Source organism: Spermophilus citellus (genome assembly GCF_964194105.1).
Source record: "Spermophilus citellus genome assembly, chromosome: 9".
NCBI classification, from domain to species: Eukaryota; Metazoa; Chordata; class Mammalia; order Rodentia; family Sciuridae; genus Spermophilus; species Spermophilus citellus.
Window position 1 is genome coordinate 121,353,591 of NC_138191.1, and position 26,603 is coordinate 121,380,193.

Genomic DNA, 26,603 nt, shown 5'->3' on the forward strand with positions numbered 1-26,603 from the left:
GAAAGGGCTCCGACTCCCAGGAGGCCTGGCCAAGCCCAGCCCTCCCAGAGCAGCATGCAAGGGGTCTTCCAGCTGGGACCCAGTCTCTGTGAGCAAGGTGGTGTAGGAAGACCACAGCAGGTTCCCGCCCAAGGGCCCCCTCAACCCTGGCTGCAACCGAGAGACAGGACTTCCACTCCCCTAAGGGGAGGCTCCAGCCCCAGACAGTTCTCTGGGTAAAATAAAACAGCCCCCAGCCACTGAGAGGCTGGGTCGCGGGGAAGGTGCTCGGGCATCCTCAGGGTGAGCCAGTCACAGATCAAGATCTAGTGGGAAACCAGTGGGGGACAGGTACCCTTACACCATGCCTTCGCGGGAGGCCAACCTGACCTAGCCCTTTGCATTAGAAGTTTTGAAGGTCAAAGAGCTTGTGTTACAATCCTGCCCCTGTGGTTTGCTAGCTTCGAGACCTTGGCCAAGGCACTAACCTTTCTGTGTCTCAGTTTCCTCATCTATAAAAACGTGGGTATTTTGGGCTGGGGATGTGGCTCAAGCGGTAGCGCGCTCGCCTGGTATGCGTGCGGCCCGGGTTCGATCCTCAGCACCACATACCAACAAAGATGTTGTGTCCGCCGAGAACTAAAAAATAAATATTAAAAAAAAGTGGGTATTTCTATACAGAATCTTTTGTAGAAATCACTAGATAATATATTTAAAGCACTTAGCAGAGTGGCATGTGGTAAATGCTTGAAAATATTAGCTAGTTCTTCTCTAAAAACGTATCCAAGAAAACATTAAGACAAGTGTCCAGAGACTTACAGAAAACAAACAGGTAAGTGTATACACCGAGCACTTGATGGATGCCCGTAATCCTCATGAGGCTCAGGCAGGAGGATCGCAAGTTTGAGGCCAGCCTTGGCAAATTAGCGAGACCCTCAGCAACTTAGTGAGACCCTGCCTCAAACTAAAAAATAATAAGGGCTTGGGATGTGGCTCAGTAGTTAAGTACCCCCAGGTTCAATCCCCAGTACCAAAAGAAAAAAAAGACAGTGTATAAAGATGAATGAACTGAATTAGAAAATTCATCTCACCATTGCTTAGCATGGCAAAAGGAAAGAAGATATCAGAAATAACCTAAATGTCCAGTAAATACAATGAGATGGACTGTGTAACGGCAGTCTGCCACAGAAAATGCAGCCAGGAAACAATGCAGGTGTGTAGCTGGGCTTGACAACAGGACGGCAGAACACTGGGACCCCCACAGGTCCCGTGCTTATTCTATGATAAGGCACATTTACATCTGTGCCTTTGGGCGGGGACGACTCTGGGGAGAGACTCTTGGTGGGATTTCGGGAGCTTTTCTTTCTGGTTTGTAATGTCTAATTTCTCTACAGTGGTCAGTATTCTCATCATTTTTTATAAAAAGAAAACAGGGAGGGAGTAATTTTAAGGGTAGAAAGGATCTGCTCACTCAGGTAATCCCAACATTTAGGATAAAGGGATTTGTTCGGACTTTCATCCCCCAACTAAGATGTCCTGAGGAGGAAAAGTCCCTGCGTTCAAAGGGGGGAGCCGCACCCTGGGCCTCCTCCAGCCCCTCTAATCTTAAAACCAGCCCCATCGGGTAGGAACCTCGCCTGCTCCTGGGACGGTGAGGGATGCTGTTTCACCTGGCCAGAGGCCCCTCCTGCTGAGATGAGCCCCTGGAAGGAGGCTTTGGCTCAGCAGGATCAGCTGGAGGTCGGGGATGCTGTGAAGTCGTGGTGTCACAACTCTGTCAGCTGTGTGGAGGTTGACGAGATGCTTACCCAGCACCTCCAGACGTATGCCAAGTGGAAGTGGTTAGATGTGTCAGCCATAATAACTACGCGGCGGGGGGGGGGGGGTGTGTTCTGTCACAGGCGCGTGCTGAGCCGAGGCCACACTCATCCTCTGCCCCTGTGGCCCCTGCCTCCCTTTCTCCCTGCTCCGGGGCTTGTTCACTCAGCAGCTCATGCTCAGCTCTGTCCTGCAGGGAGGGGTCCTGGACACAGCGCCTGCCTTCAGGACCCAGTGGCTGCAGCAGAGCTGTTCTTCAGAGCGGTGGCAGGGGAGGCAGGAGGGGGGCTGGGGGGGATGGAGAGGGGGCTGTCCTGCCGCTCAGCCTGGGGCGAGGGAGATAAAGCATCCAAGGCTGAGCACCAAGGCCGTGGACCTGTCTTCCCGGCCATCCATCAAGGGACAGGAGCAGAGACAGCATGAGAGGGGGAGTGACTCGGCCAGGGTGGCCCGTGGCATCTCCATCTGGGTGGAACCCACCCACACGGCACCTCAAAGGGACAAGGGGCTTGCATTTGCCAAAACACCCCCGCCCCGGGCGTGGAGGGGCTGAGCACTTGGGGATGCCAACTGGTTCTGCTAACTGCGGTCCCTCGGGGGCTCGGGCGTCAGAACCACCGATGGAGACGCTGCTTTTAATGCAGATCCCTGGGGCAGCTCCAGGTCCGCTGGCCAGGACGGCTGGGGACGAAGCCTGGATGTCCACACTGGCAAGAGGCCTGCAGCCAACTCCGATGTTCCCCTGTGTAGGGGGCAGCGCGTCCACACTGCTCACAGACGGATGGTGAGACTGAGTCCCCAGGAGGGGAGGGGACAGTGAGTCGTCACACAGGCAGCAACAGTGGGGAGGGGACCCAGGATTCCTGCTTCCTTGGGCAGCTTTAAGAGTATCCACAATATTAAAAAGAATATGGGGGCGGAGGCTGGGCTCAGCGGTAGAGCGCTCACCTAGCACGTACGAGGCTCTGGGTTCGATTCTCAGCACCACATAGAAATAAAGAAAATAAAGTCATTGTGTCCATCTACAGCTGCCATCGGTGGGTTAAGCTGTAGTCTCGGGGTGTTTCAGGGACAGGCCCTGAGGAGCTGCCCAGCTTTGCTCCCTGAAGGAGCTTGGCCCGCACAGCCGGGGAGCACCCCCCCCCCACCATGGCAGGACTTACTTTCACTCTCACACTTGGATCTGGGGAGCCTGGAGTTCCGGGAAGTCAAGGCCCTTCCCATGAAGCCACCCTGCCACGGGGAAGGAAGGACCTAGAGGGCTGCCTTGGGAGAGAGGGAGAGTCCTCTTCTCTTGGGCCGTTTCTCCGCTAACCCTTCCCCAGCAGCCCAGCGGTGACGCCCTCTGAGATTGCTGGTGGTCTCGTCTGGGGTGGGTGGGATTCTATCACCCTGGTTTGGGGACGATGACCACCCTGGCTTTACTTTTATAGCCTAAAGCAGGCCTTTGAATCAACGGCACACAGACAGCCCCGAGTTAGTCACCAGCTCCTCGGGGTACCCAAAGCCCTCCCTTGGGGCCTGACTCGGGGTGCTGCAGGAGCAGGCGAGACGGGAGGCCCCGGCTCTGGCAGGTCTCGGTGCCCAAGGCAGAGGAAAGGGGGAGCCTGGCTTTGGAGGTGACAAGGAGGATGTGGCCAGCCGCAGCCGCTGGCCAGGTACGCAGCATGGGCAGGTGACGTCTCTCAGAGTCTCAGGTGCTCCGTCAGTGATACCACCTCAAAGCACAGCCGTAAGGAATAAATGAAACCAAAAGGGCGGTCCCCCCACCAGGGCCACCGGTGGCTACACCTTCCTGCCCCACAGGACGGGGATGAGGAGCCCGGGCCCTCGGGGCTTCATCTGCCAGGTTTCACGGCAACGATGAAAAGGAGGGGGCTTTCCCCTGGGGACGAGGACAAGGACCAGGAGCAGCGCTGTGTTGTGACACCCTGGGCCCCTTTCTCCTGAAACAACTACAAAGGACCCTTTACAACTGTCTTGGTATAAAGGTGGCTCTAACCCTGGCTGGGTGCGTTATTATATCGCTTTTTTTTCTTCTGACTTTAAAATAAATTAAAATTGAAACATTCTTTCGGATCCCCAGCTGGTGACTCGGGCAGAGCCAGCCTTGTGCAGGGCTGTGGGGCACCTGCAGGGTTTCCAAAGGCCTCTTCCGGCCACACCTGCACCCCAACCCCTTCTGTGGCCCCCACACTGGCTGGCATGGCCTCCTGAGCTTGGCCCGCGTTACCCCTCTACCTGTCATAGAGGTCTCATTGACGTCTGTTGAAATCTGCCCCAGAGCAGCTCGCGCAGGCAAGCTGGTGTGAAGTGGGGGTGGGGGCTTCGTGGGAACAGGATAACAGTCCCAGGAGCTCGAGGCAAACCCTTCTTGAGATGCCATCTTTCTCACAGGCTCTGTGATACATTGTCTGGGGACATAGGGGGACATCCCTTGTCCTTGAGCCCAGGGTGCCTTGCTCCCGTTCCCATCCCCCTCCCCACTCCACACCCAGCTCCAGGCTGGGCACACAGCAGGCACTTGGTACAAAGTGCTGAACCCAGTGAAAACTGAAGCAATAGCTCCAGCCCTCCCCCTCCCCTCCCCTCCTCCTCCCTTCCCTGCCTGTCCTTCAGTCCATCCCAGCGCCTCTCTGGGCGCTGCTATTTCAGGAGCAGCACTCCGCGGGAGCCAGGCCTGCACCACCAGGCTCCCTTCCTCGGGCTCAGCGTCCTCGTGGCCATGGGGAGGATGAGAGGACAGCAATTATCCCCACGTGGTCTCCTCCCAGAATTCAAAGTTATTGGGGGAGAAAATGCAATTGTGCGTTACTCAGTCATTAAAACAAAAAAACAGGAAAACAGGGCAGTGGATTTCAAACTGCTTTTCAGACTCGATGAAAAGAAAAACAAACTTGAGTATTAGCCCCGATTTTTGCTGACAACACACTTCCGGGTCTCTGTCCCCCTCAGGGCTCTGTGCTCAGAAATCTCCAGCCGCTCCTACTGATTCCTGCTGGAGAGCAGGCTGCCTGCCTCAGAGGCCCTGAGCCACAGAGGGGAGAAGCCTGGGATCCCAGGTCCCAGACACGGCCACAGCTCAACCCTGCTCTGTGGGGCCACGGGGACCCAGGCAGCCCCTCTGTCTCCGTTGCTGACCCGACTGCCCACTTGGTGATCCCAGGTCTCATCACCCACTGTGTCAGGACCTAGAGGTAACCAAAGGCAGCCTGTGCCAGGCGCCCACATGGCTCGGAGGGCAGAGCACAAAGAGGGTAGCTTGTCTGGTGGCTGCGGAGCAATTAGAAGTCCTATCTCCTGGCTCCCGGGGTCCAGGGTGGGAGGAAAAACTAAAAGTTGCATTTGCAGGGCCCCATTTATATGCTCACAGATGGTCTCTTCCCACGGCCGCCTCCACTCCAGCCATACGGAACACTTTTCAGATCCAAAGGGGCCGCCTCGGTCCTGCTCAATCTCCCCTCTGGGTCTTTGCATATGTCTCTCTGTAGCATGACTCTTCTGCTTCTGCATTCATGTTTTTGGTCCCAATGGGAGGCCATCCCCAGGAGACCTCTCTAAAGCTCATCCCTTATTAGGCTATACAGACCTGTAATCCCAGATACTTGGGAGGCTGAGGCAGGAGGATCATAAGTTTGAGGCCAGCCTCAGCAACTGAGTGAAACTCTGTCTCAAAATAAGAAATGAAAAAGGCTGGGGATGTACTCGGTGGTAGAGTGCTTGCCTGCCATGGGCAAGGCTCTGGGTTCGATCCCCAGCACCACACACACAGAGCAAGTCAGGGAGCTTCCACCTCATACACTCCCAAGGCCTACAAGTTCATGTATCCAGCCTCCTCCCCAGCTGGGGAGGCCCGGGGTGGGGGCTATCTTGTGTCTACAACAGTGTCTGACACACAGTAGGCATGGAACAGTTATGGCCAGCAACAGTCCTGGGGGAAGGTGCATTATGGTTTGGGTCTAGAATGTCCCCAAAGGCACATACATGTGTTTAAGGCTTGGCCCCAATGTGGCAGTGTTCAGAGGTGGGGCTTTGGGGCAGTGACTGAATCATGAGGGCTCCGTTCTCATCATGGTGGACTGATCCATCCAATGACTATTGGAGGTGGTGGCAACCCTAGGGGTGGGGATGGAGCCTAGTCACAGTGCCCCGAAGGCTATACCCTGTCCCTGGCCCCAGCCTTGCTCTTTTTGCTTCCCAGTTGCCATGATGCAAGCAGCTCTGCTCCCCCACGCGCTCCCACCATGAAGTTCGCCACACGATCATGGACCGAATCCTCTGAAACCATGAGCCAAAGTAAAATTTTCCTCCTCTGAGTTGATTTTCACAGGTATTTTGTCACAGTGATGAACAGCTGGCTAACACAAGGTATCACCACCCCCCCCCATTCTACAGGAGAGAAAACCTGAGGTGAGCCCGCGGCAGAGCCAGGATGTACCTCCTGTCCCCAGATCAACGGTTTTCCCATTCACACCCTTTTCCTGGCACCGTCTCTGTCTAGACTAGAGAAGTTCTGCTTTGTGCCACGCTAGTCTGCGGGGTGGACCACAAAGCAGAAGCCACCTGTCACCTCCAGGAAGTGGGGTGCAGCAGGAGGCTGAGGTCGCACACACCAGCAATGGCGAGTGTGGGCACGGATAATGGAGAGACGGGAGCTTCAGGATCTCGAGGGGCTGCCTGCTCTGGAAGACTGGCAGCTTCAGGTGAAGCTTAACGGGATGATCCCACAACTCAAATCCCGGGTGAGTCGCCACATGGAGGTCTGCTATATTTCCACCAAAAAACATGTACAGAAGCGTTCACCGTCCTCAGACCCTGGTGGGAACGAGGGCTGGTGCAGCCCTGGGGAAAACCACCGGGAAGTTCCTCCAAAGTTCGCCTGTGGGCCACCCTGCACCCAGCCACTCTGTTCCTGGGTACCCACCAAGGGAGATGGACACCTACGCCCACATCAAAAACAGTGCACGAGTTTCACAGCAGCGAATTCATGATAGCAAAGAAGTAGAATCAACCCAGATGTCTACCCACAGCTGGACACGGTGATGAGAGGCGGGACATCCACACGGTGGAAGGTCACCTGATGATGAAGAGTAGCAATGCTCTAGTGGCCCCGTGTGGGTGGACCACGAGACCCCACAGTCAGTGAAGGAGGCCAGCCTCGAAAGACCAGAGAGTGAAGGCTGTCATTTGCATAAGGGGCTGAGAAGGAGCAGATCTCCGCCAAGAAAGAACGAGATCGGGGCTGCCCAGGAGCGGGGAGAAGCGGGAGAGTCAGGGAAAGGGGGAGTAACTGCTAATGGGCACAGAGCTTCTCTGGGGAATGATAAAAGCGTTCAGAAATTGGTTATGGCAATGGCTGCACACCTCTACGAACACACCCCAAATCACCAAATTAAAAAACAAACAAAAAGTGTTTATAGTAGTTTATTCCTAATGACCAGATCCTGGAAACAAACGTTCAGCAACAGTCGAACAGGGAGACAAACATGGATAAGAACCACTTACTGTTCACGACGTGATAATGGAGGCAAAAAGCAAGTTGAAAAGGCATGGCCTAAAGTTTTAAAGCAGACGAAGAGTCTATGGTGACAGGAGTCAGGGTAGCAGCGACCCTTGGGGACCTACTTTCTCCCCACTCCCTTGAGGGAAACAGAAATGCTCTCCGTCTCCACCTGCTTAAGCCACAAGGTTTATGCACACATGGGATTCCCTGGGCTGCGCACTTGCCATTTGTGCATTGTATGGTATGTATGTTGTAAGTTACACCTCAATTTTTAAAAAGTAATCCAGAAGCTGGACACGGTGGCACACACCTGTAATCCCAGCGGCTCGGGAGGCTGAGGCAGGAGGATCTCGACTTAGCAAGGCCCTAAGCAACTCAAAATCAAATATAGAGGGGGATGTGGCTCAGTGGTTAAGTGCCCCTGGGTCCATTCCCAGGTACCAAAAAAAAAAAAAAAAAAAAAAGTAATTAAGAAAGAAAAAATAAAGTAGAGGTTCAACTTGAGGACCAGGGTTCAAATCCGAGTGTCAGGCCTTCCGTGAGTTTCCTCTACCCCCTGTTTCCCCATCTTCGGGCACTGGTCCAGGTGGCTGCCAAGAATCCAACTGGCAGTGCCCACCTGAGGTTCTGCGAGTCACAGACTGTGAGTCACAGAGTTTGCTGGGGATTTGGCAAGTGCCTGCCATCAGTGCCAGGAGAGAAGGGGCTGGCTGTGCCAGCTCAGCCCGGTTCCAAGGAAAGAAAGGTCTCTGGGAGGTGGGCGGAGCTGGCACGGGGCGGGGGTGGGGTGGGGGATGTGGGTTCCAATGTGAATCATCTGGTGCCTCACCGCAGCTCGCTCAGGAATAGACGCCCTGACTCACTCCGCTCCGCTCCTCCGACGGGAACGAGACTTGTTGCTACATTTCCATATCCAGAGATCCAGCAAGAGCCAGAGTGCTAGTTACCCACCGAGAGCCCTGAGCCCCGGCTGGGAGAAGGCGGGAGGCCCCGAGCGCGGGTCCCTTGGAGCTGACGCAGCCCGTGGCTCCTGGGGCTGCCAGCGCCAGTCCTGGGAGGTGAACCCAAGGCTGCTGGCCCGAGTTCTCTTTCAACAACATCCTGCTACTATATTTTCTAGAGACCTAAGTTCTGCTCTGCTCTGTGCTGGTGGGAAGCCTTTTAAAGAAGAAGAAAATGGGGGCTGGGGATGTGGCTCCAGCGGTAGCGCACTCGCCTGGCATGCGTGCAGCCTGGGTTCGATCCTCAGCACCACATACCAACAAAGATGTTGTGTCCGCTGGAAACTAAATAAAAATTCTCTCTCTAAAAAAAAAAAAAAAAGAAAAGAAAGAAAAGAAAATGGGGGCTGGGGATGTGGCTCAAGCGGTAGCGCGCTCGCCTGGCATGCGTGCGGCCCGGGTTCGATCCTCAGCACCACATACAAACAAAGATGTTGTGTCCGCCGAGAACTAAAAAATAAATATTAAAAATTCTCTCTCTCTCTCTCTCTCTCTCTCTCTCTCTCTCATCTCTATCTATTAAAAAAAAAAAAGAAAAGAAAATGGGCAAGATGCTTCTTAGTTACAACTGCTCGGAAAAAGATCTCGGCGGAAGGAGGGGAGTCCGGAGCGCGGGGCCAGTTGGTGGGTCGGTCAGTGGCTGGGAGTGGGGAACCCAGCGCCACCTTCGAGGGGAGTGCTTTGCTTTGATGATGACCCTGAGCGACCCGAGGGGCCTTTCGATCATTAGAAGGTGACTGAGGAATTGTCACTCAAGGACCCAGGGAGACCTCTCGGGGTGTCAGTGTCTGCCTAGCACCTGCCAGTGCTGCCTGTCATTCAAAGGTGTGTGCAGGGTTCACCCAGTTACATGCCTCGTGCCAAAAGCCAGTGACCCTGCTTCTGACCCATTTCCTCCACTTTTCTGCTGCCCCTGGCTGCGGGTGAGCATTCAGGGCTCCCCAAAACACCTGGTTACCAGAAAGTTTGCCAGCTGCCCTGAAACCTGACCAATTCCATTCAGGGACTGCAACATCGTCACTTGTGGGGCTGATGACAGCTCTTCCTCAAAGCCAGCTCCAGGCCTGGCCAGGGGTGTGCACACGGCCGGAAGCAGCGAGCAGCACAGCCTGACGCAGATCTTCCAGGAACGAGGAGCTTTTCCACAAAAGCCCAACTCTTGAAGGGTGACAAAGTATTTTCTCCAGATAAGTCAAAACGCTCAGCCCCCAACCCAGGAGAAGAGAAAGGCCCTGGGAAGGGCGTCCGGCCAACAGGAGAGGAAGCCTCTGACCTCTGGTGAGGCTCGCTGTGGGCCAACCCCCCGAGTGAAGAGCAGGGAGCGGGGGGCAGAAGGTTGAGGCCTGCTCAGTTTCACTCAGCTGGCAATGCCAGGGCTGAGACCTGAACCCCGACAAATCTCTGAAGTCAAAACCTCCCAGAAAGGAACTCACCCCCACGGAGAGCCCCGGGGAGGCTGGTGTGTGCGGGAGTGTGCGGGAGAGTGCGGGAGAGCGAGGCCACCCGGCAGAGGCACTCCTAAGTCACATCCCCAAAAGCAACTGCAAAATGACCTCCTGGGGCCTGGACTTCGTCCCTCTCCACATCACACTTGTTCCTTTTACAAGGCAATGATGATTCTTCTGCTGCCGAGGCCGAACACTCCCCGCCCGTGATCTGGAAATCATGCTGTGTCCCTTACTTCACCCCAGGCCATAAATCATCCCCAGAATGGGGACTGGGTTGGCAGTTCTATCAGTGGATCCACAATCAGAGGCGGAATCCAATTTGGGGCTCTCGCTGTCGCCGGGGGCGGGCTCGGAGCGGGGGACCTTGCTTTTGGCCACGCAAGCACCTCCACCCTCCGCAGAGAAGAGGGTCGGATCCGCTGACCAAGCAGGACTGTCACTCCCACAGGGTCTGTTTGCTGGTTCTAAGTGCACTCTGTGGCGGGAGGTCACAGGGACAGTGAGCACAGGAGCCAGGCTGGGACAGGGGACGCAGGGAAACGGGCAGCAGAGGCTGCAGCAGGCAATCCATCCACCGGCAAGACAGACTGAGAGCCAGCAGTGAGCCCCGCACGGGCTCTTCCCTTGAGCGATAACTATTCTATTTAACAAATAAAACAAATGACAGCAGCTTGTATGTCACGACTGCTGGTGGACAGATCCTGTGCCAGCAGTCGACACACGTCAACTGAGTTTGATCTTTGCAATGGTCATCCCCACTGCACAGAGAAACTGAGGTGCAGAGAGGTCAGGAAACTGGCCAGGGTCACATGGCTGGTACATGGCAAAGAGGATTTGAACCTCCTGCCCAGGGGTTGCCCACCCAAGCACTGGAGAGCTGTAGGGACAGGGCAGGAGGGAGCAGGGTGGAAAAGCCCTGCAACCCTCGTGTGGTTTCCTGGGTTCAGGGACCCTGGGTACGCCCCCAGTCAGAATGGGAGTAGACCCTGATCTGTAGGTGGGCCTTACATCCTCCTCAGGCCGCTGAAACTTGCAGAATGCCTTGTACGTGCCAGGCACAGAGAGGAGACTTCGAGTGTTGACCCATTTCACTCTCCACCAATCCTGCGAAGGAGGTACTACTATCATTCTCTTTTAGTTGAGGAGACAGACCAGAGAGGTTAAGCAGCTGGCCCAAGCTCCCACAGCTGAGCTCTCCAGCTAGACTGCCTGGTATTCTGCAGCCCTTGCAGCAGGTATCCACATCTGCCCGGTTTTCAGAGGCGATGAGGCTGGGCCACTTTGTCTACGGCACTGTGTGCAGTTACCACTTTATGGCTAGTTCCTCTACGCCCCTCCCCTGCACGGCTCAGGCTACTAATGCACTTCTGTGACAAAGGCACCCGCCGCCCAGCTCTAGGCCTGGCCCCTGGCCTGGCCCTTTGCCCATCTCCTCTCTCGAGAGGCTCAAGGTACGCTCCAAGGCCACTCGGCAGGATCTGAAGTCCCTGCTCTTTGTTCCCAGCTGGACACTGACCATCCGGTCAGCGCTCAGAGTGGGAAAGAGCCGTGTTCCACCCTGGCCTGAGCCACCTGCAAGGAGCAGGCTGGGTCTTCTTTGCTGGTGGCCACTGGCGCCTGAGGGGCATTTTTTGACGAGACTTGCTGAGGGGATGTGGGTAAAAAAGGAAGCCACCAAGACCGGCTGGGAGCTGGGGGGGTGCCCCGCCAGGAGGCCTGGTTCCCACAGTAAGAGCAGATTTGAGGAAGGGAGGAGGCAGCCGGGAGAGGGGGCTGTGTGGGGAGGGGCCACGCAGGGAGATGAGGCTCCGGCATCTACCCTGTAGATCTCAAGGGTCCGCATGAACCCGCCAGGCAGCCCCAGCAGGTCCCCCGCAGGCCCCCAGGGTGAGCCTGCAGGTGTCCATGTCCAAACTGAGCGCCAACAGGGACCCTGCTCAGGGCCTCGGCTGGCAGGACAGGTGGGCTCTGCCTACCACCTGACACCCCTGGCGTCCTGTGTCCGCAGGGCTCAGCCTCCAGTGAGGCCAGAGTCCAGGGTGATGCAGTCCCCAGGAGTCCAGGAAGGACGAGGTGGTGTCACACAGCCTGACTTTGTGTGTGTGTGTGTGTGTGTGTGTGTGTGTGTGTGTAGTATCAGGGATTGAACTAGGGGCAGTTAACCACTGAGCCACGTCCCCGGCCCTTATTATGTTTTATTTAGAGACAGGGTCTCACCAAGTTGCTTAGGGCCTCACTAAGTTGCTGAGGCTGGCGTTGAACTCGAGATCCTCCTGCCTCAGCCTCCCAAGCCCCCCTGGGACTACAGGGGTGAGTACCACCATGCCCGGCCCACCCACCTGTGTCTTTGGGGATAACCCAGCTTCAAAGCCCCTCTTGGATCCACCCCAACTAGAACCTCTCCCAGGCTCCCAGAATCAAGCCTTTGGTCTTTGGGTGTGTTCTCATGGGCCTCTGTCCCTAGGACCTGTTCAAGGTGACAGTCATCGTAGTAGCCACCACGTAGTAACAGGGTGGACGTGTCAGGCAGACCCTGGGCTGGGTGGGGGCTGATTTCACCTTTAGCTTTATTCCCTCTACAAAAAGTGGAAGTCTCCGAGGAGCCACCTGCCCCAGGCCACAGAACCAGAGGTGGGGAGGCCTGAGTTTGAGCCCAGGTCTGTCTGGCTCCAGAAACTCAGAACCTCAGCCACGAGGATGCTTCCTGTCTGTTGTGCGTGTCCCTGTCTCTGAGGACGCTGGGACGGACCCGGGGGAGGCCCTGGGGAGTGGTGCTGTGCGTCTTGGCAGAGTTGGTGGAGGGCTCGCTGTGCCATTTGTCCCTGTGTCCCCAAGAGTCACCCTGGGCATGGCCCACAGTGGGCATTTGGTGAGAGAGAAAAGGGTGCACACCAGCTCCCCCGCCTGTGCCGGGGTCTCCTTTCTCAGGGGCCAGCCACCCACTGAGGCTCATTCGTTAGCTGCAGACTCCCTGTCTCTGGGTGATGGGTTCCCAGGGCCTTGCTAAGGCCACCCCAGGGACCTCAGAACTCACAGTGGGCTGGCTCACTGGGGCCACTGCCACAGAAATCGTAAGTCACTCTCCTATACACGGGCCTCTGCCTGTTCACGTCTGCTCTCACTAACATCTTCATAGCAGCCCAGCATGAAGGATGAACCACAGGGGTCCAGAGAGGGTAAGTGACTTGGACTTGGTCACACAGCTCAGGACAGCGTAAGAATTTGTAAACAGACTCAAAAGCCTGGGTTCCTTCCACCTTTAAAGGCAGCTCTTCCAGGTTTGGTGATTGACAAGGGGCTGGAGGGTTGAGACTCAATCCCAGGCCATGAGAAACATTACACAATGAGGCTGGGTTCAGCCCAATCCCTCAATCCCTCCCAGAAGTGTTTCCCACGGTGGTCTGAGCAAACGCTGTGCCTACACTGAGTTATTTCAGAAATCTGCAGTGTGTCCTACCCACTGACCACAACTCCCAAGATATCTGCAGACTGTTCAGAGAGGAGAGGGGATGCTTTCTCCACCACATTTCTGTTTATTCCAGGAGCAAAATCTCCAACAGCTTCAGTGAGATCCACAGCCTTCCCCAGGGCTGCCGCGGGACGCTCAGGAAGGTCTGCCCTGGGCAGTGGGGGCAGCCAGCCCCTACCGGGGATCCAAACACCTCCTTCCTGCTCAGGGCTAAGGGAGCATCTCTCTTCCTCCTTCTGACCTGGGAATTCCTAAGAATCTGTTCTCAGACAAAATCTCATGCACAAATGTTACCACCTGCATTATTTCTAATAGCAAAACCTTTGTCTAACATCAGGGGGACGGTTAAGTGAATGATCGTCCTTACAATCACTGGAGCCATTAAAAGGGAAAAAATTCACAGGACCTAGGAAAACACTCACAATGTAACATTAAACCAAAAAGTCATAGAATAGTATGTGGGTGGGGGGAGAGCACAGAAGGAGACAGGGGAGGGGAGGAGCCCAGATGCCAAGAGCCACAGCTACATCCAGGAACCTTTTTTTTTTTTTTTTTTTCTGCCTTATCTTTTTGACACTTTCCCCTCCTCCCGACATTCCTAGGATAATCAGAAAAATAAATACACACCCGCTACTCAAGTCCACGGCCCACACCCAAAGAAGGAACAGCCAGGTTCCCAGACTGACTGGTCTAGGAGAAGGAAGGTCCCTGTCCCCCTTCCCATGTCGCCAACACCTGGGACAGGGCCATGCCTGTGGGGCTGTCCCTTGTAAATCTGCCCTTAGGTCTTCCTGGGAATTTCCATCTTGGTTCTTTGGTTCCAGATTCCAGGAACCTTTGGGGGTGAGGGATAGGGGGAGTGGCTTCCTCTCTCCAGGGCAGCACCACCCATGTCCCAGGGCAGGGGGTGGCCGGGCTGCGGCAGCATCCTCAGGCAGGAATGGCTGCAGAGGGGGACTGGCACGGGGGTGGTGCTATGGTTGACATGTGAGGCTGGGCACATAAGAAGCCCCTGCAGCCTCTGTGGGATCAGGGAGGGACATACAGGGTTCTGGGCCTGCTGCTGGCCCGGGGCGAAGCCAGCGGACTGCAAAGCTGCAGGCAAAACGCGGGCTGCCCCGACTCCAGGGTCCACCTGGAGCGTCCCAGAGACACGGGCGCCTGGACCCTCAAGGCAGCCTGGTCCCCAGCCCACGGGAGCCTGTGCAGCCTCCCAGGACGGCTCCCGCACCATCCCACAGCCACCTTCAGGGGAGCAGAGTCCCAAGCCTTCTCCTCGGCACCAGGCATCGACTCACCGAATATGTGGCCCTGGTAGCCGTCCTTGCTGAGCGGCCGGAGCTCGTTCTTGCCCATGGCGTAGCGCCGGTAGTTGGCCCAGGCGAACTGCATCATCTGCCAGAAAGAGCAGAGGACAGGGACCTCCGTGAGGGATGCCACCGTGTGGGCGAGCCCCATCCACCCCGGGGCAATGGGCCTTAAGCCCATTCTGCGGTGGCTGTCTCCCTGGCTCTGGGGCCCGAGCTGCACGAGGGCAGAGGCTGCACGCGCCTTGCCTCAGTTTCCCCCAGAGCGCCCAGCATGGGGCTGGGCACACCGAGGCCTCAACAGGAGCCGGGCACTGTGTCACCTGGCACACCCCGAGCTCGCCTCACACCAGCACCTGCTCCCCCAGGCTGCACCTGGCCCTGGAGGCTGAGGGACATGCATGGTGACCGCCTGCCCGTGCCCCTGTCCCCTTGTTCCCTCCCTGCCCAGGTATGGCGTCCCCCATCTGCCTTTGCAGGGCAGGTTGCAGGAGGCACAGCAAAGCTCTGGGTGGCCGCAGGGCAGAGGAGGGAGCGGGGAGCATGGAAGGCAGAGCCCAGGGGCCGCTGCAGTGAAAAGAACTCAGGCTGCGAGATCAGAGAGGTCTGGTTTCTAACACTGCGAGATCAGAGAGGTCTGGTTTCTAACACTGCCTCTGCCACCCTCCCTGGGGCTCTGGCTGAATGTCCCCGAGTCTCAGCTGCCTCCTCCGAGGTCTACTGACAAGGCATGAGCCTGCTTTGCCACATCCAAAAGGTTTCCATGAGCGACAGAATGACATGCCCCCTTCCAGCAGCAGGGGAGTGGCGGTCCCGGGGTCACTTCCCGACTCGAGCCTCACCCCGGGGCCAGGTTGGCCCTCAGCACCCAGCCTCACTTCCATTCACAAACACTGGCTGCCCCAGAAGCCCCGGGGGCAGTGGAGAACGGTGGGCGGCCCCACCCTGAGCTCCGACTCAGCAGGCTGAGGAAGAGCTGGGAACTGCCTTTCTGACAGTCCCCCATGATGTGCCGGTCCCTGGGTCACATCTGACAAACACTGATGAAGGCATCACAGGGGGAGTGTCCCTTGCCCCAGATGCTTGGACCTGGGGGAGGTTTAGATTTCAGACTTGTTTGAATTTTAGAAAATCTGCGTCTGCACCATGAGGCGTCCTGGGGGACCCGAGTCCAGCCGCGGATTCCTCTGTGCCACATACTGCTTAGACACGCGGCCTGAAGATGACTTTGCACAATATTTTTGGTGTACCTGCATTTTCACTGTGACCATCCCAAGAGGCCAGGTGTGTGGCATCAAGTTCAGACTTCGGAGCCCTGTGGACCTCTGACCAGGGACGCTCAGCCTGGATTTGTGCCCGTGAACCCCCTGCTGGACACCGTGCTGCGGCCTGTGGCTTTATCTTCCTGTCCCTTGGCCTGTGTTGTCTCTCCCGGTGGCCCTCTTTCTAGGAGGTCACTGTGTCCTCCATGAGGGGCAGCCCCTGGTGCCCAGGTTTAGAAGCCACGTCTTCCAGGCACATCCGGACAGTGCCCACAGATGCACCCACTGCCGTGGCCCAACGCACAGACTCGGAGGACAGCCCTGATGGGAGTGTGGCCCGCCTTCCTGGAAGACGGAGGGACACTCCAGCGCCCCCTCCCCATCTCGTAGCTGATGGAACGGAGGCTCCCGGAGGAAAGCGGTCACAACGGCGCAGCCAGGTGGCTGGAACCCAGCCCTTCCATCTCCCTGTCTGCAGGTCCCCACGGTGCTTGGTGACGTGAGGCTCCCCGTGCAGCACACATGCAGATGCCATGGACACATGCCAGGCGCCTGGCACGGCCCTGGGCCTGGTTCTCCCCCACCATCATTTTCTACTTATCTTGAACTGGCAATGGTGGCCTCCTCCCTCGGCCTCTCTCATCGGGGTCCCCCTGTGAAGTCGGGGGGAGGGGGGCCAGTGGCTGTGGGGGAGGGGCAGCGTCAGCTCCTCAAACAGAAATGACAGCAGAGAAGAAGGGGGGGGACCTCACCTGGAGCTGCCCCCTCACCGGGAGGGACACGGTCGGAGCAAGTACGGGAGCCACGGTGTCTGCGGGCCTCAAAGGCACTGTCACTGCAGGGATGTGGAGGTGTTTGGAACGCGTCCCATTCTCCCTGTCACCCACCTCCACGGAGTGGAGCGAAGGCAGGGCCCATCCCACGAGCCTGCGGGGCTGGATTCCGAAGGCGTCACACACAGGTCCTCAGAGCACAAGCGTCACCCCAGCTGGGCCACAGGGGGCTCCACCCAGGTGCTGGATGAGCAGGGGACAGAAAGCCCCTCGCCCTCCAGCCAGTAGCCTTCCTCCCTCCTGCGAACACACCTGCACCAAGCGCTGCCAGGTCCTGGTCCCCGGCTGAAGCCACGGGGTCACTCTCCCGGCTTCTGCTCTCTTCCTTTCTGCCACCCGCTCCTCTTCCTTCATGTCTCACTGCAGGGCACGTCTACAGGGAGACCCTGTTCCCAGACACACCCAAGTCACACTCCCACCCACAGTCCTGCCGTGCAGTCCCTTATCCCTGGCCAGTATTCACCGCTGGGCACCCTACCACTCACCCAGCCGCTGGCTCATAGAAGGTGCTCATTAAAATATTTGCCAACTGAATATAAGAAGGGACGAGACCGCTGGCTCTGGAGCTCCACTTGCGGCCAGAGACTCGGTGCAGACCATGAACGACACAGGTAGGACACCAGCAGGTGAGAGAGAAGTCGGAGAGCAGAGGCTGGTGAGCCAGACGGGCTCAGGAGGGGGCAGGTGCAGGTTCAGGGGTGCCTCAGCCCAAGCCACTACAGAGTTTCACAGGATGCTTCCTTAATCAGCCTGAATCTGGCTCACCCTGCTACCCCCTGCAGACCCTCAGCCTCGGGGAGTCCACTCTGGAGTCTCTGCAGGGTGCCTGCTGGCCAGCGGACCACACTGCCCCTCGGGCAGCTTCCCTCCCAGCGAAGCTCTGAATCCCCCGCGCTTCCCGAGGTGCCCTCTGAAATGCTCTTCCAGGTGCCCACGACTCTGTCGCCCATTCCTTGAACTGATGCTTTTGGTAAGGACCAGACATCCAAGTGTGAGCTTGCCTCGGCCACCACTGGGCCAGGTCCTGCAGGCACGGACTAGCCATTTGTCCCCAGTCCATCCGTCTTGTTGGAATCTGCCTGTCAACCCGGGCTGCCAGGATCTTTCTGGAACCAGCTCTCACTGCTCAACACATGTGCGTCTTCCTACTTTGAGTAACTGGCAAAGCCGACGGGCTGCCACGTGTGTCTCCCTAGGTTTTGGACAGAGGCTTTTGTAGCTGGCTGAGGACGGAGCCAGGAGGCAGCAGAAGAGCCTCGCTCCCGGCTCTGGGAGCTGCCTGTCATCCATCTGCAGACGAGGAAGCCGCCAAGTGATCAGCGCAGCCCCCGGCTCTCCATTTTTGTACAAGAAGATATTGTGAAAGACAAGGCTGGAACAGAAAAACACCCTGCCCTAGTACAGCTCGTACAGAAGGAATAAATTGCCTTTAAAAAAAAAGAAAGAAAGAAAGAAAATAAGGGGTTAGACGAGCATCATTGTCTCAGAGAAATCATTTTGGCTTCTATGAATCATTATTTTTTTGTTCTAAACGCCTGCAAATTGCTAACTTAAAGACCTATTAGACCTGCTAGAATGGTTACACTCAGAAAGGTGGCCAAGCCAAGGTGCCGGCCAGGATGTGGGGCCACGGGGACCTGTATAAATAGCCAGTGGAGAACAAAAACGGGGGGGGGATGTTAAATGTGGTGTCACCAGAGAACCTGGCAACGCCGATCCTAATGTATACCTGCACGGGGAAGAGTTGACGCAGCAAGTCGGAGAGGTGTGGCTCAGAAAGGGCTGCCTGCAAGGCTGGGCCTGGGGAGCCTGGGAAAGTGGATCCCGCCAGCGTTCCCACCATCATCTAGTTGATAAGGGCGGCTCCTGGTGCCGGGCTGCACAGACCTGGGGGCTAATGCCGGGCATCTGCTTTCCTGGCGGGAGCCTGGGATTTCAGTGCACCTCAGGCAGAGGGTGCCTACGGGACCAGCCCCCAGCAAAAGCCCTGAGCAATGAGTCTCTGAAGAGCTTGCCTCGTAGACAACACCGTCCACGGCGTCACGACTTCATGCTGCAGGGATTAAGTGCACACTGTGTGCCGTCCCTGGGAAGGGACTCTTGGAACCCGCACCTGGTTTCTTCTAGACATCTGCTCATGCACATTTTCTTTTTTTTTAAAAATACCTTTATTTTTATTTATTTATTTTTATGCGGTGCTCAGAATCGAACCCAGGGCCTTGCACGTGCTAGGCGAGCGCTCTACCACTGAGCCACAACCCCAGCCCCTCAGGCACATTTTCTTTGGCTCATTTTGTGGTGTGTTCTTTCATGGTAGCAAATCCTAGCTGTGAGTGGGACTGTGGCGAGTCCTCAAGTCCTCCTAGTGAATTGCTAAACCTAGGAGTGATCTCAGGGACCCTTGACAAAACAAAAACATAGGTCCACACAGAAATAAATGTTCGCAGCCGCAATATTTATCCTAGCCAAAAAGTGGAAACAACCCCAATGTCCATCAACTGATGGATGGATCAAGTACATGTGGTATATCCATACAATGGAATATTATTCAGACATAAAAAGGATCAAAGCACATGTCACACCATGGGCGATAAATACTATGCCAAGCAAGGAAACCAGACACAGAAATGCTACTGAGTGTCTGATTCCATTTAAATAAAATGTCCAGAATAAGCAAACACACACTGGCAGGAAGTGGAGTGGTGGTGGCCAGGAGCAGGGATGGGGAAATGGAGAGTGCCTGCCCATGGGCCTGAGGTCTTCGGGGTGATGAAAATATTCTAAATTGACTGTGGTGATGACCGTATGACTGGATATACAAAAAACACTGAATGCCACACTTTCCAATGGTGGATTTTTGTGGAATGTGAATTCTATCTCAATAGAGGTGTTACTTAACATTAGTGGGACCAAATCCCATACACCCTTTGATTTGATACTTAGCAGGACATATTACCTCAGGGATATTTCTGCCAAAATTGCCTGATGTGAACTAACCATGAGGAAACATCAGTCAAACCCCAACTGAGTAACCTCCAGGGTCGTGAATCCATTTCTTCAAACACCACTACAGGTGACTCACACCTGTAATCCCAGCTACTTGAAAGGCTGAGGCAGGAGGATCACAAGTTCAAGCCCAGCCCTGGCAACTTAGCAAGACCCTGTCTCACAAAGGGCTGGGGTGTGGCTCAGTGGTAGAGGGCGTGCCTGGCATGCACAGGCCCTGAGTTGCATTCCCAGCCCTGCAAAAAAATCAATAAACAAAGTCAAGAAAGAAAGACCCAGGAACCTCCAGATGGAAGGAGACTGAAGAGATGGGCAGCAAGTGCAACACAGGATCTTGAATCAGATTCTGGGCCAGAAATAACATCGATGATGGTGGTGGTGATGGTGGTGGTGGTGATGGTGGTGGTGGTGATGGTGGTGGTGGTGATGGTGGTGATGATGGTGGTGATGGTGGTGGTGATGATGGTGGTGGTGATGATGGTGGTGGTGATGGTGGTGATGATGGTGGTGATGGTGGTGGTGGTGATGGTGGTGGTGGTGATGGTGGTGGTGGTGGTGGTGGTGATGATGGTGGTGATGGTGGTGGTGGTGATGGTGGTGATGATGGTGGTGATGGTGGTGGTGGTGATGGTGGTGGTGATGGTGGTGGTGGTGATGGTGGTGATGATGGTGGTGATGGTGGTGATAGTGGTGATGATGGTGGTGATGGTGGTGGTGGTGATGGTGGTGGTGGTGATGGTGGTGGTGGTGATGGTGGTGGTGGTGATGGTGGTGATGATGGTGGTGATGGTGGTGGTGGTGATGGTGGTGGTGATGGTGGTGGTGGTGATGGTGGTGATGATGGTGGTGATGGTGGTGATGGTGGTGGTGGTGATGGTGGTGGTGGTGATGGTGGTGGTGGTGATGGTGGTGATGATGGTGGTGATGGTGGTGATAGTGGTGATGATGGTGGTGATGGTGATGGTGGTGGTGATGGTGGTGGTGGTGATGGTGGTGGTGGTGATGGTGGTGGTGGTGATGGTGGTGATGATGGTGGTGATGGTGGTGGTGGTGGTGATGGTGGTGGTGATGGTGGTGGTGGTGATGGTGGTGGTGGTGATGGTGGTGGTGGTGGTGGTGGTGGTGGTGATGGTGGTGGTGGTGGTGGTGGTGATGGTGGTGATAGTGGTGATGATGGTGGTGGTGATGATGGTGATGGTGATGATGGTGGTGATGGTGGTGGTGGTGATGGTGGTGGTGGTGATGGTGGTGATGATGGTGGTGATGGTGGTGATAGTGGTGATGATGGTGGTGATGGTGGTGGTGGTGATGGTGGTGGTGGTGATGGTGATGGTGGTGGTATAGTCACACTGTACCAATGTTAATTCCCAGCTGTGATGGTTTTGCTGTGGGTTAGTAGAAGCACCCCATCTTCTTGGAAGTACACAATGAAGTTTTCAGGGTTCCAGAGCATTATGTCTGGACCGTGCCCTCAAATAGTCCAGAAAATCATGATGTGTGTGCACGTGTCTAGGAAGGCGGGTGAGCGGAGAGGGTGAGATGTTAACATCTGCAGAACCGCAAGGGGTGGTCAACGGGAGACCCTGGGTGGAGTTCGCCACTTTTCTACAAGTCTGAATTTAAAAAAAAAAAAAACCATTAGGGAATTTTGCTGGAGGTCAGTGACTCAGATTTATATTTACAGAACTCTATCTTCCTATTTTTTTAAGGATCACGATGGAGCGTGCCCACTGCCAGCCACCCTGTGGTTCCTCCCACGCCCGGTTCCTCCAAAGCCTGGTGGCTCCACTGTGGCTCCCTCCACCCTGGCTCCCTCCACCTGTGCTGAGAAGGCAGAGCCCAGCAACTTCACCTGCGGTTTCTCCTTTTATAATTACCCTGTCTTGCTCCGACGAGGTGCAGTCCTTAGTCTATTCTTCCTGCTAAACAGACACACCCACCTCTGAAAGGCCCCTCGCGGGGTCCTGAGCACTTTCCAGAAGTCTCAGCTCATGGGCCTCGGGCCACACGCCTCTCCTCCCATTTCTGAGCCCCTTTCTCAGCTCAGCTCTGCAGTATTCTTTGCTATGGTTTGGACCCAGTGTGTCCCCAAAGGCTCATGTGCTGGGGGCCTGGCCCCATGCCACGGTGTTGAAAGGGGGTGGAGCCTACAGTGAGGCTCTGGGGGCAGGTGATTAGGTCATGGAGGGCACCACCCTTGGGAGGCACCGATGCCCGTCTTGTGGGGTGGGTTTGTCCTGGGACGGGCCTGGCTGCTGAGAGAGGGCTGTCACGAAGCCACTTCCGTCTTCTTGGCTGGCTCGCTCCCTTGCTTCCTCTCTCGGTGCAACCTCTCTCTCCTGCACACACTCACTTCCTCTTTCTGTCTGTCCACCAGAGATCAGCAAGGTCTCTCCCCAGAGGCCTTCACCAGAATCTGATGCCAGCATCACGCCCCTGAACCTCCACAACTGTGAGCCCAATAAACCTCTTTTCTTCGTAAAGTATTCACTCTAGGTATTGTGTCATAGCAACACCAAAAAGACTAAAGCATCTTTGCAGATGATTTAAAAAATAAAACTGATACCTGTCTCTCCATCTTTTAGTATTTTAATGGATCAGGGGTTCACAGGCTCACGGCAGGAAAGCAGACAGAGAGCAGGAAATCCCTAACCACCGTTCCTATTTTAGTGTCTTTCCACCCTTTTTCTCCCACAACTCTTTGTTTCTTGCTGTGATCATGACACAAACATTCAATTTTATCACAAAGGCTTTGTAAACATCATTTTCTGCAGCTGACACATCAACTCATCATCGTGGACTTTATCATCCTCCTGGACCACTAGACATTTTGGTGATTCCTAGCTTGGGGCTAATGCAAAATCATGCCACACTGAACATCTCTGTGCTCATAATATTTCAAATAACTTCCTTAAGCCACAGCCCCTACAAAATCCCCAGGAAAGAAGCTGGAATTTATAAATACATACAGGGGTTTTTGAAGATTACAGCCAGACAGCTTATTTTGCCTACCACCGTGCAAAACTTGGCGAAAGGGAAAAGTGTTTAACAATTTTGTGACAATACAGAAGAGCAGTCCACTCGGGGAGATAAAACTCACATAATGAACAACCGCTGCTCACATTCCTGCAGCTCCCTGACTAGTTCAGCTCACTCAAGCTGGGTCGTTTGGTGGGCTTGACGGGATAGGTATTTTTCCATTTAGAAATAATTATGCAAGGGCTAAAAAAAATGTATGAGATGTAAAATAGTAAATAGATATTAAAAATTGTGTTTTCAAATGTTTAGTGATAGGCAAAAAAATGCTCATTATGCCTTATTAAGTGGAAAAGCAAGATGCTAAATGATATGGTATGAAATTTCATTGGCCTATGTACAAGGGTCTAAAAAAAAAAGAGAAATACACCCAAGTGTTGGCAGTGGTTCTATCTGATAGGAGCAGTTCAGGGATTCTAAATTTTCTCTTCTAGTTGACTTACATTTTCTGAATTTTCTACAATGAACATTCCGAAATGTTTGTTGTAAAATGAGAAATAGGACGGGGAAGTGGTCTGCTCCTGTCCACAGGGGAGGAAGTACCAGGGCGGCTGGCTGTGGGACGGGACGGGCAGAGCTGGGTTTTCAGGGAAGGAGGAGGAAGGTCCTCAGAGCAGGAGTCAGAGAAGTTCACGCAGCAGAAGCCACAGCATGAACTGCAGCCCGGGGCCAGAATTCCAGAGAAACAGAATTTGAGGGCCAGGGACACAATGCATTCCCCAAACCATGCTTTACAGGAGCCACGGGAGAGGAGGAGAGGGAAAGTGACTGGCAGGACTCAGAGGTGAGCAGCGCTAGGAGGATCTGTCTCCAAGAAGCAGGGGAGGATGGTGCATCTGACTGAGCAATGGCAGCCTGAGTTGTAGCAAGAGACATTCAGGTCAGGTTCAAGAATGTGACCATGAGAATCCCCAGACAAGAGACTAAAATACCAAGAGGATCCGTACCTCTGCCCACAGTGGGTTCTAGAAATATACGACAGGCAGTTCTCCTGTGGTGTCCATGCTGGAGGCAGAAGGTGGCTCTGGAGTCTCTGAAGCCCCTCCCTTCCAGCAGTCTGTGATGTACAGATTCAAAGAATCCAGAACAACAGACCAGGAGGCCTGCCCTTCACCTGCCCTTCACCCTGCCCCTCCCCTGCCCTGCTCTGGGCAGCTCTGGTGATAGAGGACGAGGGAGCCAAGACTCTGGGAGCCGAATCCTCAGATGCTTCTCCCGTTCTTTCCCAAACAAAGGATGTTCTTGTCCCCTGAACAACCCCCAGGGACGAGAGACCTCAACATGAGGACCGTGGCAGGCGGACGAGGCCCTTTGGTCTGAGGTTGTCCTTCTCCCTCCTCGGAGCTCCAGAATTCTCTCCCACAGACAAGCGACTGGAACCTGCGGTCACCAGGCCCAGTGCCCTCCCAGGCCAGGGGCCCAGAGCCATGGAGCCAAGAAGGGAAGGTGCCCTGGAGGAGGGATGAGGCAGGGTGGCCGCCAGGGCCTGGGGGGGGAGTCTGGGGGGGCAGCGGGGAGGAGGGGCGGGAATGCGGAGCCGGTCCCCTCCTTAAAAAGCCCCCGCTCGGCCAGGTGTGGCAGAGTCTCAGAACCACAGCTGCTGGTCCCCGAGCTGCCAGGAACGGATCCTCGTCCTTAAGGACAGGAGCCCACCCCGCAGGGCGCAGCCTCCCTGGCCTCTCCAGCAGCGACCCCTGTTCCCACGGGCGGGGGCCGAGCGGGAGGGGCTTTGGTCTCTGATCATCCTGGGATCTGATGTCTGATGACCCAGACAGGACAGGGCTTCTCCTCGCCTCCAGCAGAGCCCAAGGACACCCAGCGTGGACGAGGCCGGGAGCACCCACGACCCCTGGGCTCCCGTTCAGCTGCTGAACACGGGTGGGGTCTGCACTGGGGACAGCAGGAGGCCGAGAAAGGGGACCTGCTGCCTCCCAGCGTCTGGCTCTCAGACAGGACCCGGGACATCCTGCCCGTGGGGTCCAGATTCGAGCACTCAGAAATTCAGGCCATCTGTGACCGTCCCAAGGCGCCAGGGCTGAGTGTGAGCCTGGGAGGGGGGTGCTGTTTAAGCTCAGCTGTGGTCTGGGGAGCAGCAGGTGGGCACCCCCAGGCCCCACCCCAGGCCCCACGCCAGGCCTGCCGGATCAGAACCAGCATTCAGAGGCCAAGTGATGAAATCACATACGGAGGTTCTAGAGCCTGCTCTCAGACTCCCACCACTCCCTGTGTGGCCTGGAGTGAGTGACTTCATCTCTCTGGGTGAGTTTCCTTATCTGAAAGAACAGGAATACTTCCTTAATCCTCTTAGTAACCTTGAGAGGAAGAAAGATAACGTCTGTAAAATGTCTAGCCCGTGGCTGGTACCTGCTATGTGTTCAATAAACAGCGGCCCAAGGTGCCTGTTATCCTGTTCACTCACCTACTCAGCATCTCTCTACCCACTTTTGTTTGCAACCCCGGCATTGGGGTTTGGCACCCCAATCCCAAACACATCTCTCTCCACGGCACTCCTGCAGCAGGCCCCCAAGTGGAGTCTGGGCCTTCTCTCTGGCCTCCTCCAGGACGCCCCACACAGTAGCCAGGTGTGATTATGGGAAATGCAAATCCACTCCTATCCCCACTCCACCCCACACCCACCACTCTTCCATCAGGTACAAGGTCAGCCCCTAAGGAGGCCCAGGAGCCCTGCACTTGGCCAGCCAGGCTGCTTCTCCCCGCCTGGCTGTGCCTGCAGCCCCCACCCTGCCTGCTGGACTCCCCTCAGCCTCAGCCTCACGGCTGCTTCCCCAGCCTCCTGGACCATCCTCCTGGATGAGGCTGAACCCCCATCATGGAGATTTACTGAAGTTGAACTCTGACAAGGATCGTGTGACTCATTAATTAGCATCCATTTTCCCCACCAGAACGGGCTCCCTGAGCAGTAGCTCGGCCACTCACTGCTGTCCCCAGCACTTAGTGGAGTTCCCGGCACAAGGAGGCCTCCATAAATACATATTGATTAGATGCCTTAGGTTGGTGGCATCACAGGGGACCCTGGCTGCTCATGTCATGGGGGCTGTGGAGAAAGGGGGACAGAAGCCCTCCCTGCCCAGTGGCCTTAATGTACTCAGCAGGAATTTGACAGAGGCCAGCAGGGCAAGGTCCCCCCCACCCCCGTTCCCGTCCCCGAGCCCCTCCTGGTGAGCTCCTGGGCCTGTGGCCGACCGGAGGAGGTCACGGCCAGGAGCACACAGCGCTCTGCTGCGGCACTTAGACCATTCCCTGACTGCAAATGAGGGGTCTCCCCGCTTCGCCCTCTACCACAGGCTGGGTGTCAGCTGGGGACAGGGGGCCTGGGGGTAGGGTCAAAGGTGATGGATGGGGAGGACCTCGGCTCATGGACCCGTGCGTTCCAACAGGCCTGATTGGAAAACATCTACAGCCCGCCTGGTGCAAGCGGATGTAGCATTCCCAACGGCTCTGCCTTCCTCACTGAGCCCTCTGGTCACCTGAGAGTTACCAGGGTGGGGGCCGTCACCCCCATTTTACAGGCAGGCGTTTATGAAACGCCAAACACCCTATTGCGAATGTGTGTATTGGCGCATGCAGTTTTCACCACACCTCTGGGAGGCGCTGTTAGGGAGGAGGTTGGGCACAGCAATGGGCAGCGTGGCTTTGGACCCCAGTTGTCCCAGCTGTGTGTCCTTGGATAAGATACTTAACCTCTCTGTGCCTCGATTTTCTCATTTGTTTCAAAGGAGTGATACAGTAATGTTACACACAGCCAGATTTTTCATTCCTCCTCTCGTCTAATCTTCACATTCATCTTGTAAAATTAATGTCCTTACTCTCAGAATTCCCAGTGAGGAAACCGAGGCACCGGTCCTGGTGTCACAGGAAGTGCTGGTGGCCAGGATGCCCCCTGCTTCTCACACAACAGGGCAACTGTACCCCCCGCCTCC

General features: G+C 55.7%; 1 protein-coding gene across 2 annotated transcripts in view; it reads right to left on the bottom strand.

The window, feature by feature from the left end:
• Positions 1 to 26,603, bottom strand: part of MAN1C1 (mannosidase alpha class 1C member 1) — a 116,132-nt gene that overhangs the window by 52,603 nt on the left and 36,926 nt on the right. For both annotated transcript variants that reach the window (XM_081308990.1, XM_081308991.1), the window contains exon 2: positions 14,517 to 14,613. In XM_081308990.1, the coding sequence (XP_081165116.1) occupies positions 14,517 to 14,613 (97 nt within the window). The remainder of the gene's footprint in view (positions 1 to 14,516; positions 14,614 to 26,603) is intronic.